This window comes from Neofelis nebulosa, chromosome 8 (assembly GCF_028018385.1).
Source record: "Neofelis nebulosa isolate mNeoNeb1 chromosome 8, mNeoNeb1.pri, whole genome shotgun sequence".
NCBI lineage: Eukaryota > Metazoa > Chordata > Mammalia > Carnivora > Felidae > Neofelis > Neofelis nebulosa.
The window spans coordinates 37,487,282-37,500,526 of record NC_080789.1 but is presented as its reverse complement, the minus strand read 5'-3'; the positions used below and the strand labels follow the sequence as shown (position 1 = coordinate 37,500,526).

Here is a 13,245-nt window from a genome sequence, read left to right as displayed (position 1 = left end):
ACATCATTTTGAGCGGGGAATCTGAGGGAAAGCCAGACTTCAGTTGCTCAAAGGTGAATAGAAAATGAAGAAATTGAGACAGTGAGAACAGGCAAGTTGGGAAATAAAGTTACAGGAAAAGAAAAGATAGACTGGTGGCTAAGCGGAGACACAGTGTTAAGCAACTCTTTTGTGGGTATTGTTGTACTTTTACTTTTAAGAAATTGATTTGGATATGTTACAAAAAAGCCAACTGATAGAGCAAGAAAGATTGAAGATAGTAGAGACAAAAAAAATAATCAAAAGGACATGAGAAGGGGACATCAAAGATCTAGAGGCAGGTACTAGCCTTAAACAAAAAGGGCAATGCTTAAGATTGGACAACACAAGAAAATGAAGATGAGTATGGAATAAATAAGTGTACAGGGATATGTGGGAAGAGAATCAGTATTAGAGGACATCAAAACTAGTAATCTAGGAAAGGAATGGTTATAAAGAATTAAGGACATGGGAATTATAAGATGAAATAATTAATAGTATTGCTTGGCACAGAGATGCCAAGGAGCATGACAATGAAAGAGGATCACTAGATTTGCAAAATCTGTATCCAGTGATGGCATACAGAAGTGTATTTTTAAGAAAATAGTGATGATAGACGTCTGAAAATAAAGGTTAAGAAAGACATATAAATAAAGAGATCTAAATCATGAGAAACAAAGGCTGCTTGTGAACACCATTTCATTTGGCCAGGGGAAAAATAACTAACTGGAAGAAAGAAAAGCACATTAAGAAAATAGAATAACTATAATAAGAGGCAGCAAAAGATGTAGCATCTTTGACAGAGCAAGGGATAAAATGCTTAGTGCACTAACATTAGGTTTCATTGAAAAGGAAAGAGTTCAATCCAGATATTATCTTCTCAGTAGAATAAGAAGGGATGTTGTTTGACTCAATCAAGGGACATGTGAAACTTGTCATTGAGGAAGTGGAAAATTGGGGGAAGCCATTTAGAAGAGTGTAGTTAAGAATTTTTTTTAAAAAAAAGATAAATCAAAGGACTTCCAAAATTTGATAAAGATTGCAGAGAGTACGGCGTTTTAGTGCTTTCAATTCATGCTGGTGTTCATTATTACCCAGCAAAATTATGCAGTTAAGGTTGGCTAAGGATAATGAGGATAATATCTATAGTAATAATAACAGCATCAATAGTGGCATTTAACATTTATTGAGCATGTACTATCTGTGAGGCATTGAATTGATCATTTGACATGTTCCAGGTCATTTATTCCTCATAATAATCCTATGAGGTAGGTCTATCATTATTTGAATTAACTACTTTAACCAGAGTCACTGAGCTAGTACGTTGCAAGCCACAAAGATACCTAGCAGGTAGTCTGTCTCCAGAATAAAAGTGACTCTCCATAAGTGTCACTTAAATATTTTGCATTTTAAAATGTCAAAATATAAACATATTCCTGCTCTCCTTAAGTAGCTTCCTTTAACTTAATTCCTCTCAGAGTAAACTACTAGCACAAACCAATTAATGAAAAATGACTCCTGACATTTTTAAATGTTCAAGGTTTCTGAAGAATATATACATGCCTCCTTTTAACCACTCCCAAGAGAGGATATCATCCCTCCTTTGAATTAAGGAAATAGAGTTTCAGAGAAGTCAAGTTACTTACCAATGGTCCCTCAGCTAATAAGTGGAAGAACTCCAATTCAAATTCAGATCTTCTGACTCAACTTCCAAGTCTTTGCCATTCAGTTCATTACCAGTCTTTGTCCATCCTTTCTCCCCAACATTCTTTACATTTCTATTGTCTTTCTTAGATTCAAGTTGCACAATCCTATTTCAAATTCCCACAACCCACCAGAATTATTACATTATCACAATAAGCTCTCCCTAACATAATAATGGCCCAAATGACCCTTTTAGCTTATATTTGTGAGAGACCATTTACCGTGGTGGTCCTTATGCTTCATCCTCTCCTGTAATTTTGCCATGTAATTATGTATTGCCTTCCACTCTGTCTCTGGGCTTGGCCATAACTTCTACCAAAATAAGACTCAACCAGAAGCTTAAAAACCACTTGCTTGTCTCTGCTTTGCTCTTACTCCTCTTCCACGACCATGAGAACTTGCCAGGGCTAGCCTATTGCAGGATTACACACATACGTAGAGATGAATGGCCCCAGTTGGTCCAGCCAAGGCCATCCTAATTCAAACAATAGCCACTTAACATACAGCTAACTGAGCCAACCTTCAGCTAACCATAAATTGGGCTAACCATAAACTGGGCGTAAATGAGACCAGGCAAGATCAACCAATCTAAGTCAAGATCAGCTGAATTCCATAAATCCAAAATTTTACATGAGGTTTTACACTGAGATTTTGTGTTGTTTGTTACATAGCATAATTTTATTTATTGTTTAAGTGTTCTTATTAACATTCCAGTTAGTTAACATACAGTTATTAGTTTTAGGTGTATAATGTAGTGATTCACCACTTCCATACAACACCTGATGTTCATCACAACAAGCTCACACATTAATCCCCATCACCTATTTTACCCATCCCCCCACCTACCTTCCTTCCAGTAACTATTAGTTTGTTCTCTATAGTTAAGAGTCTGTTTCTTGGTTTGTCTGTCTCTTTTTTCCCCTTTCCTCATTTGTTTTGTTTCTTACACTCCACATATGAGTGAAATCATATGGTATTTGTCTTTCTACACAGCGATAGATAGCTAATGAGTACATTATGTAATCCATCCTAAATCAAAATGGCAGAGTAATATTCCTTCATTATTACCTCATCATGTCACCAGTTCACTCAAAATTCTACTGATCATACTGTGTACAAACTCCTATTGTTAACAGGTCATATTCCTCCACTGCCAGTATATAAAATTTCATTCCTACACTACAACCCTTTGACAAACAAATCTTTCAGTTATTCTCCTTATTTGATTCCTATATAGTCTTTCAAAAAATAAAAACAAAACTCAGGCATGCTGCTAGTTAATCTGTCTCCTTTGTGCAAATTAGGAACCTCAGGCCTAGACTAGAAAGAAGAGCATAGGCTGAACTTTAACCCCCCAAAAGTCTTTGAGAGGGCCCTATGCACAACTCTACAACTCCACACAGAATATATTTGAATTATTTCCAACATTTTCTTAAAAAGACCTCCTTAATATCACTTTACACGTGAAAGTTTCTGTATTTAATCATATGCCTAGATTATAGCTCAAAATTTTTTCAATACTTGTACAATCTTCTGGTACTATATTAAGTTGGGTTCATTTATATATTGTTTCTAAGCAAATTTATTTCCTAAGTTCTCTGGGAGCCAAATAATGTGCCTTTTCTCCTTTATCCCCTTTTCAAATATATGTAACTAGTTAATAATACACAGAAGATCCTCAATATATGCTAAATGAAGAACTAATATATTTTATGTATAATATATATGTATATATCTATATATAAATAATATAAATAAATATTAAAATATAATGTAAATAATATATTATAGTAATTTTTTAATACTGTAAATAAAAATATGTAAATATAAACTAAATATAAATATATTTTATATATATTATATATATGTATATATATATAATATATATAAAATGGACTTTTTATAATGGAAAGTTCACTCCTCTTACCTCCTCTTACCTTTCCTGTAAATATTCTTAATAAGCATATTAGTAATTGACAAATATCTGTCCTGTACTCAAAAATTTTAAAACTATTTGATTAATATTCCTAGTAAATTATTCTAACGCTCCATACATATACAGAAATTAATTTATCTTTTGGCATTGGAGACAAAACAAATGCAAGCCTTTTTATATTTATACATTGCAAATTAATTAGTTTTTACTTATATTATTTTCTTTAATCATCACAGACTACCCTGTGAAGTATTAGTATGAACTGATTTTTATAGCCTGGAAACCTGAAGTCCTGACTCAAGTTGATGATGCACAGAAGAGCCACAATACAAACTAGATCTTCCTGTAACAAGTTTATTGCTACTTCTCCATCCAAATGAATATGCATTTAGTTCTGATTTTACTTTAAAAGCCCTCACTCCAGACCTGGTACTCCACTGGTTCACAGGGTTAGAGGATTAAGATATGCTCCTGTTCTGAAGAAGCATATAGTCCAGGTTGGGAAACAGGCATATACACAGATAATTTAATGATAATATGGGAAATTATAAGCCTAAGGAACACAGAGGAAATGTACCTGGGGGTTCAGAGAAGCCTTCCTGGAAGAGATAAAGTCTTGGCTAAGTTTAGACGTGAAGCAAAGACATTGAGGAAAAACATTATGGGCATAGAGATGAATATGTACAAAGGAGAGACCGGAAAAGCCTGAAGCTTATGGAGATCCTGCAAGTAGAGCAATATTATTCAAACACATGGCATGATGCATTTGCTAAAGTGGAAATGTTAGGAGATGTAAAAACAAAGAAGTTTGGGACCAGGTGCAAAAACAAAAACAAACAAAAAACAAAAAAAAAATAGAGATTTGAGAATTATTTAGAAGATTAAAAACAATATGGCTAAATGATGATTGAATTTAGGACTGTCAGGTGTCTGGGGGAGGAGATAGAGCACCCAGATTTGGGTGGGGAATGGGAGGCAGAGGATGACTGAGTTTGGGGCATGTTGAATCTGAGGTTCTATGGAACATTTAAATTCATCTGTGCATAAGAAAGGTAGAAAATTGAGTGTGAAGGTTAGAAACATCAGGCCTGGTGATGTGCAATTATAAGTACTCTTTAAACACAGTTACGCCTAATCAAATGATGAAAAACTAAACACTATGGCTACAAAATACTTTATATGGTTAGGATTGTTAAAATCATCGCTAAGTTTGTTCATAAAGGAATGTTCTGAGAGAAAGTGACTAAAGCAAAGCATCAAATCACCAACACCTAAAAGTATTATATAAAACATAGTGTGTCATAAAGTTTGATTGACTCTGCTTTGAATTCTATCCCATGTTTGTTAAAATAATTTTCATTTTTTTTTTTTTTAATTTTTTTTTCAACGTTTTTTATTTATTTTTGGGACAGAGAGAGACAGAGCATGAATGGGGGAGGGGCAGAGAGAGAGGGAGACACAGAATCGGAAACAGGCTCCAGGCTCCGAGCCATCAGCCCAGAGCCTGACGCGGGGCTCGAACTCACAGACCGCGAGATCGTGACCTGTCTGAAGTCGGACGCTTAACCGACTGCGCCACCCAGGCGCCCCAAAATAATTTTCATTTTTATGTTATTGTAGCAGTTTTCAATTTTACATGCTTTATTCTGCCTCAAAACACACATTTATAGTAGTCATTTTCTCCTTCCAGCTAAATATCCAATGCAATGCCACTGAACAGTGCAGGCACATTGCTTACAAAAAAGTCAAAAATATTCAAAGATACCAGTTAAAGAAGAATATTCCTCTGTTGCTTGCAGGATACCCAGAGCGCTTAAGTTACAGATTAGATTATTTAAAATGTACTTTAAAAATATTATAGGACCATCACTGTCTTTAAGGACCTGTGAATTGCAGGCATTATTCAAATACGTAGAATAGTAAGATGTAAATCAACAACAAGAAAAGTGTCAAAGTATTCACAAAAGACTTGGGGACTATGTCCATCTGAATATACAGGTTCATAATCCCTAACCTATAATTCCAAAATCCATATACTCTGAAAACTGATATTTTATTTGTAAGTGTGTTGCAAACTTGATAGGTACAAAACTAAAGCTGTACTAATGTGAGAGATTTATGGTCTTTATTTTTTCCATGCAATAGGAATATTCATATAATTCTTTTCAGATATGAAAACGTAGAATTATAGGGTGCTTCCCAGAATGCATCTAGTTTTCCATAATATACATCATATACTTACAAAAAAGTCAAGAAAATTCTGAATTCTGAAACACACTAGCCCCAGAGTGTTGAGATAAGAGATTGCAGACCAATATAATTCAAATCCAAAACTTAAAATTTTAGGGGTGCCTGGGTGGCTCAGTGGGTTGGGCGTCCAACTTTGACTCAGGTCATAATCTCATGGTTCATGAGTTTGAGCCCCACGTCGAGCTCTGTGCTGACAGCTCAGAGCCTGGAGCCTGTTTCAGATTCTGTGTCTCCCTCTCTCTCTGCCCCTCCCCTGCTCACACTCTGTCTCTGTCTCTCTCAAAAATAAATAAACATTAAACAATTTTTTAAAAAACTTAAAATTTTAGATGTTATTATAATCAAAATATTCAATACAGCTGAAAAATATAACTCTAGGTAAAGATATGATAGCTGTCTTTTGAGATGAATCAACTCATTCTGTGTAATTAAATAAACCGGTGTACCAACGGGTGAGGGCTACAGAAAACAGTATTGCATCTTAACACAAGACAAACTGAAAACAAAAAGGACTACGACAAGAGTTCTTCATATAGGGTTATGGGGTTACCTAGTGGGGATGTGATAAAGGATTCTAGGTGATCCTTTCCATTCTGAGAGTCTTTAATATCTCAACAACACACTTCAAGTTAATAGTACATCTGGGTTTAGAATTTTATCAACTTTGATTATATAATTTTCAATATTTATGAAAAGATATTTGCTACAAGACATAACTTCATGGAGAGAGGTCAACTCGTCAACATTTCTATACTGTCGTTAAAGTGGAGGGCCAATCAAATTTGTATTTAAGAGAAAAATATAGTGTATTGGGGTTGATTATTAAAAATCTCATTCATATTCTATAATTTTTCTCATACCTAAAACAAACACAATTATTCTATTCTTAAATAAGAAAATTGAGTGTCAGTATTAACTTTGTATGTAAATAAGCTTGAAATTCTTAAAATGGTATCTTTTTCTATAAAATAAGATGCTTGACAAACATATTGAAAAATAGCTAATCTAACAATTTTAAGTTTGTTAGAGTAAGGCTGAACTTTTGCCTTTTCTCTAACTTCCAAAATATATTTTCAAGAAACTGGTTGAAATGTTTTTGAAGAAGAGGGTATAATACATTGAAAATTCCAAGAATTTTTGAGCAGGTGCTAGGCATTTTTAAAGAAAGACAGTAGACTTCCAAACTATGATTATTTCCAAAGACAGACCACACAGCTGAAAATGGAAAACACAAATTTCCAAATGTCATAATACTGTTTAAAGAGCAAGAAAGAGAAAACTAACTATTCCCATATTTGGGTGATTGAAAGCTGATCAAGGTGATTTTTCTACACCCACCAAAACATTCAGATAAAATTTTCAAAAGAAAGACCTGATAGGAACTCAGCCTTCACACCCACCATCACCAAAGTACTACAAATTTAAGATAAGATTTTATGTGAACCAGTAGTAATCTATTCTTATGCTTTTCTCACCAAAACATACATATCATACATTTTAAGCAAAAAGATAATTCTAAGAATAGAAATAAAGCAAAGTATTGTCACATTTGTGATTGCAATAGGAAAGACAAATATTACCAGGAATCATACCTGTGGCAGGGCTGAATTGAGCTGTCTCTGGAGCGAATCTCTGTCATAGATGACATCCTGCAGTCTTTGCTGGGCAAGTGAGAGGCTTTCTTGGGTCTCCCGAAGGGTGTCTAGAAGACGGTCCCTTTCATCTAGCATATTCACCATCAGCTGCTCAAAATGGGAGTCTGAGTCTGAGCCACTGCTTTGGGACCCCCTTTGGCTCATTGGGGTGTCCTCATTAATCGTGGGCATCACTTCACACATCATTGCTTAAAGGAAGTAAAGGGGAGGGAAGTCTTAGTACTAAGAAACTACTTGCGATAATGCCACTTGACCCTCAACTCACCAAACTCTGCAACTCATTAGTCTGATTGTCTCTTTCTTCTCCTACACACTGTTCCAACTCCAACTAAATATTTTGACCTCAATGAAATATGATTCATTGACTTCTGCCAATCTACATCCTTTCTCTTTTATTGATAATCTATAAAGCTTCTACCCAAGATACAACTTGGTTTCACCTACTTCTCGAAGATTTGGGGTTTTTTTCATGATTTATTCCTCCAATTCAATTTATAGTAATATGTTATTCAACTTACTAATAAGTGATCTTCACCTGTAAGTTTACAAATCTCTTATAGCTAACACATCCATTTTACCCTTATTTGTTATATTGTTAAAAGCAAGCAGAGTGTCTGGCTCTTAATGGGTAGGAAGTAAATGATTTTTGAATGACTTAAATAATTGAATGAATTAATGTTCACTCGTTCATTTAGGAAACCTATGAATAATTGAGTATTCATTTTATATAATAATCAGTTTTGACTTTTTAATTTACCAACAGATTTTTTTGCATACCAACTAGTTTATAGTTTCTTGACTTTACAACTCCCATTTTATTACTTTTATGTGCTCTCTACGTAAATTGTTAAGGTGGTCTACATAAAGTAGATAAAGTGATATTGACTAAATTTGATAGAGGCTTTATGAAACAGACTGAGGTGCATAAGTTTGTTTAGGTCATTATTCCCCTAATTACTGTTAGTATTCCTTTGTCTCCTGAGAACTGCATTGTCTGCTTTCCATCCAAACAATACAAGCTAACACTCTTTCAAATATTCCACAAAACAGACACCATAAACTACATTAGCTAATGTAGTAACTTCACATCTCAGCTGTTAATCACAAGGTTCCAGTCATGAAATAAATGAACTGCTTAGAATATTTTTAAATCATTTATTAATTTGATTTAAAATAGACAACAGACTTTTAGATATACTGATATACTGTATAGCATTTTAAAAATCAGAAATTATCTCATTTTCCCTTTTACCTTCTATCTTATGTTTGAAAAAGAATCAAACCCATCTCAATTTCAGTTGTTGTACTGAGGCCAGGAGCTATTAATTAGAGGGCTTGGTTTTGCAGAAGGCTGATGTGGAGAAATACTGGTTTTGCTGTTGATCCTGGAGCATTCTTTGGTTTTATAATGCGAGTTCAATTCATTTTTCTGCCTATATATTCCTGTCCTTGGGGAAAATATTTCTGGTGATATAGTCAAATAAAATGTCAAGACTTAACAGGTCAATAGTTAATTACTTTTATGCAATTCTTCATATAAATTGGGTTATTGAGGAGATAAATTCAATTATCTGAATGATTTGGTCAGGGCACACTGAAAACTAGGAGAAACTTTTTAAAAGATAAAAGGAAAGTATCTTGTGACTGATATTCTACATAAAAATGTAAGGGGGGGAATGAATTGTAGGATAATTCAAGATAATAGTTTGAATTGTTGCTCATCACTCCAGACACTGGGCTACCTGAAGGCAAAAGAATTGACTTGTTCAATTTCTTATTCACCCTAAAATAAGTAAAAGAATAGATACATAAGATGTATTTAAATGCACACGCGAGTGCCCACACACATTGTTACTATTGCTAACCACTTAACAGATAAAAATATAATATTTTTTGTATTTTTCTCAATTTGAATTTTATTGAAACACTATCACAAAAATGGAAAGAAGACTCGTTTCTAACTGCTATACATCTTCTTTTCATTAATTGAGAAGGAATTGGGAAAAAAAATGTTCCAACGCATTTGAATATTAAAAACAATTAGTTCACATGCCATGCATGAAAATCCACACACTGAACAGCTGTGTCATTCTGAGAAATCATTAGCAGGAGCCAATGTGTTTCTTTTTGACATTTAAGGTTAAAACAAAACACTGGGAGAGGAAATTATAGCACTGTGACAATTTGTGCCAGAACACTTACAAGGTTTACATTTTAGGGTTACTTAAACATTCTTAAATCCGTATTTTACATCATATCCTTCTTGGGAAAAAGCCCTTCGTGCATCTTAACTCTGAATTACTCATAAAAACTTGAAATTCCAAGGAAAAGCATAACTGCGGTGATTACCTCAGCTACAGTGCCCTCCTGGATATACTACCCTAGTGCTAACAATTGGTGTCACCATGGGACATTACACATTCACGAACTTTAGGCTCTTATATCAGTATAAAAGCTGGTGTCTGATTTAGTCAGTCCAGAGATGCTACAATGAGAAGTAGCTTAGGGACTTAGGGTCTTAGCCTATTAATTCACTCAACTTGATTTCACAACTAAGGCGTTGGAAGGAGAGCAAGTCACATCACCTCTCAAAACCTCAGTATTCTCTTCTGTAAGGGAGGGGGAGAATCCATGATTTTCTTTTAAAACAAGCCCATTGTAAGGCTTCAATAGAATACCTGACTGAGATAACACAGTAAAATTCTAAAGGGCAATTAAAAATTCTAGTATTTATTTAGTTATTGTATAAAGTGAACAACATTAACCTTTTCAGACAGAATATTTTCCCTTTATGATTCATTCTAATTCTAGGCCTAAAGTTTTAATTCCAGTGGGTACTCTGAACTCTTCAAATCCAATTGGGAGAAATTAAACTATGCAAAAGTTACTTAGGAAATAGATGACTTAATCTGCTTTTTCTTCACCAACAGACAACCCAGATGAGCAAATCTAAAGTCTTTTCACCAAAACTAGAAGAAAAATTTTTTTTTCTAAAAAATTTAAAGGCCACTTTCATGAACTAGCTTAGTTTCTGGCACTGGAACTCCTATCCTGTCTTATATAAATGACAAAATACTTGTATAACCCTGAAGACAAAATACAACTTGTTTCTAAATGCATATTTGGGTATTAAGATCATATATTCAAGGTAAGAGTTAAACACCCTATTGTAGAATGGCCAACATCTGAAGCAACTTCGAAAGGCTGTCTACCCTCTAGTGTACTCCATCTTTCTATACCACTTTTAACTTTTACAATCATTTTCAGTCTTAAAAATTGTATTGTACCACATAATTCCTGAAAAACCAGGAAGGACATCCTAACAGCTCACTTGGATACTTGCCCTTTCAGCACCCCTCTCCAAAGCCAATTGAATTTATGAATTATGTTATCCTCTTCTAGATGTTGATGCCTGTTCATTAAATTACCTAAGGTTTCAAGACCTAGTTAGAGACATTGTTTATTTTGTTGTGAAAGGAAAAAAAATAATAATCTGATTGGTTTAATTGTCCCAGTGCTTAAATTTAGCTGGAAGAATTTTATACCAGGAAAACCAACTCCCTTACTCTTAGTATGTAACCTTGACTGTCTTCCAGATCTCACAGATTTCAAAATAAAAGTTTTGAATGCCCACTGGAGTCGTTATCCAAGGGCTTTCAAGATCCAATGTGTTTCTTAGTAATATACGCCTCTCAAGAAGTACTTATTCAGATATGACAATGTTACAAAAGGCTTTTTTTCTGTCAATGAATCACTTTATTGAAGCAAATCCTTGGGATTTAGACCCGACTAGAGGCAAAGATGCAATTATTCTGGGTAGTTAGTTTCCTCTTCAAAGATTTAGTCTTAAGAACCAACCCAGCTCCACCTCAGTTAACCCACAAGGAGTGAGAGAAATCCTAGCCATTGTCTGATTACATTACATGAATATTCCTCCTCCTATTTAACTCTTTGAAATCCCTTGTCCTCAGGAAATATTATTACCACCTCTAATGGAAGCATTTTGCACTTTCTTTACCCCAGTGCTTTTACAGATGGCCAGGAGCCAGCCCTCGCCACACAGCTGGACAGTTATCTCTCAGCCACACCCCCCCCCCACCACCCTGAAGTTGACTTCATAATTTCCACACTAAAATTCTGTATGGTTTGCCCAACGAGAGACAGCCAAGTCGGGAGGAGGTGGAGAAACAGGAGAAGGGAGAGGATGGGGGTGGAAAGCAAAAGGTATGGAACAGTAATTGGCAAGGAGGAATTTGCATCTCATCTTCCCTGGGGGCGGGGTGGGGCCGGGGAGGGGGGTGGTAAAAAATAAATAAATAAATAAATAAATAATAAACAAGGCGGAATGGAAACCTTGCAACTCGAACACAGTTTCGGTACCTAATGTCTGTAATTTCGGGTCCTGCTTCTTCAGTTGATCAATGACAACCGCAGTCTCAGGCTTGACGAGAGGGGAAGCTCACAGCCGGCACTCCTGGACCATTTCCCTAGCAACCGGAGGAGAAAGGCAGCTTAGACACTCGCGTGCCCCGGCGCCCTCCCTGAACGTGCCCCGGCTGGGTGGCGTGGCAGCAGCCCGGCATCTTCCCGCGGCTCCGTCAGCAGCCAAAAGGAGAAGCGTCCATCGGAAAAATGGCATATTACAAATTTTGCTTTGGGAAGCAGAGCTCGGTTCAGACCATTGTCAAAGGGAGGAGAGGGGGAGGCGGCTCTTAAAGCAGTAGCGGCCCCTTTGGCGGAGCAGCCTCGGCTTCCCGCGTGCAGCTGGTGACCCGGGGCGGGGAGCCGGGAGCAGGGGACTGGGCTGGACTCACAGAAACTTAACCGAGCGGCGCCGCTCCCCCCCCCCCCCCACCCCGGCCACCATCCCCCCTCGCAGGCCACCCGGAGGGGGTCCCTGCAAACGCGAGCTTTGGGTAAAGGCGAGAGGAGTATCTGGAAGAGAAGTTCTCCACCCATGCCCCCACCCGGAGCCTCTCCGGAGTTGATGGCTAACGCCGAGAGTTGGGAAGCTAAAGGGAAGCGACTCCCCAGGGATGCGGGGAGCACGACAGGTCGTCTCCCGGCCCCCAGACTGTTTCCGCGCCAGGGCGTCTCATCGAACTCAAAAGAGGCGCCTCTTCTCCGGAGAGGCGAGCCGTCGGCCCCCCACACCCGACTCTCCTCCCAGCCTCTTGGCGAGCCTCGTTGCTTGCACCAGTCGGCCGGGGGGGACCAACCTGCCGGGAGCCGGTGCGGACGCTACAGCATCGTCTCTCCTCACTCGCCTCGTGCTGTCGCTGCCGCCGCTCCTCCTCCCCCGCCTCTCCCCCCTCCTCCTCCTTGGCAGCCGCCACCTCCTCTTCCTCTGGAACCAGGGCTTCCCCTGGAAGCTGCTGCAGTGGTTTCCACCGGCCCTTAAATAAATTCTGAAGTAATCACGTCTTTGCTCTCCTCCTCACGCACACGCGCTCGCGGATACACACGACTCCCTCAAAGCCGCTCCCGGGCTGCTGGGGCTGGCGGCCGTCCCAGCGCCCCCTGAAAAGCCAAGGCTGGGGGTGGGCAGGTGTGGGCAGGGGGTGCGCTCTTCCTCGTCCGGGCTTCCCCCCGCACAATGGTCGCCGCAGGAAAGCGCGTGTCGGCTGGTGCTGTGGGGAGGCCGATGCGCTTGGGCACCTTCTCGCTCTCTGGCCTTCCGTG

At 37.7% G+C, this 13,245-nt stretch overlaps 1 protein-coding gene across 14 annotated transcripts in view; it reads right to left on the bottom strand.

Moving 5' to 3' along the window:
• Positions 1-12,891, bottom strand: part of PPFIA2 (PTPRF interacting protein alpha 2) — a 480,968-nt gene extending 468,077 nt beyond the window's left edge. For 4 of the 14 annotated variants that reach the window (XM_058741908.1, XM_058741909.1, XM_058741910.1 and 1 more), the window contains exons 1-2: positions 11,944-12,341; positions 7,501-7,751 (exon numbers count right to left, since the gene is read on the bottom strand). In XM_058741908.1, the coding sequence (XP_058597891.1) occupies positions 7,501-7,749 (249 nt within the window). In that variant the 5' untranslated portion in view covers positions 7,750-7,751; positions 11,944-12,341. Of the gene's footprint in view, positions 1-7,500; positions 7,752-11,943; positions 12,352-12,782 lie in introns of those variants that run through there. The other 10 variants (XM_058741902.1, XM_058741901.1, XM_058741905.1 and 7 more) reach the window with 6 other exon arrangements.
• Between the last annotated feature and the right edge of the window lie 354 nt (positions 12,892-13,245).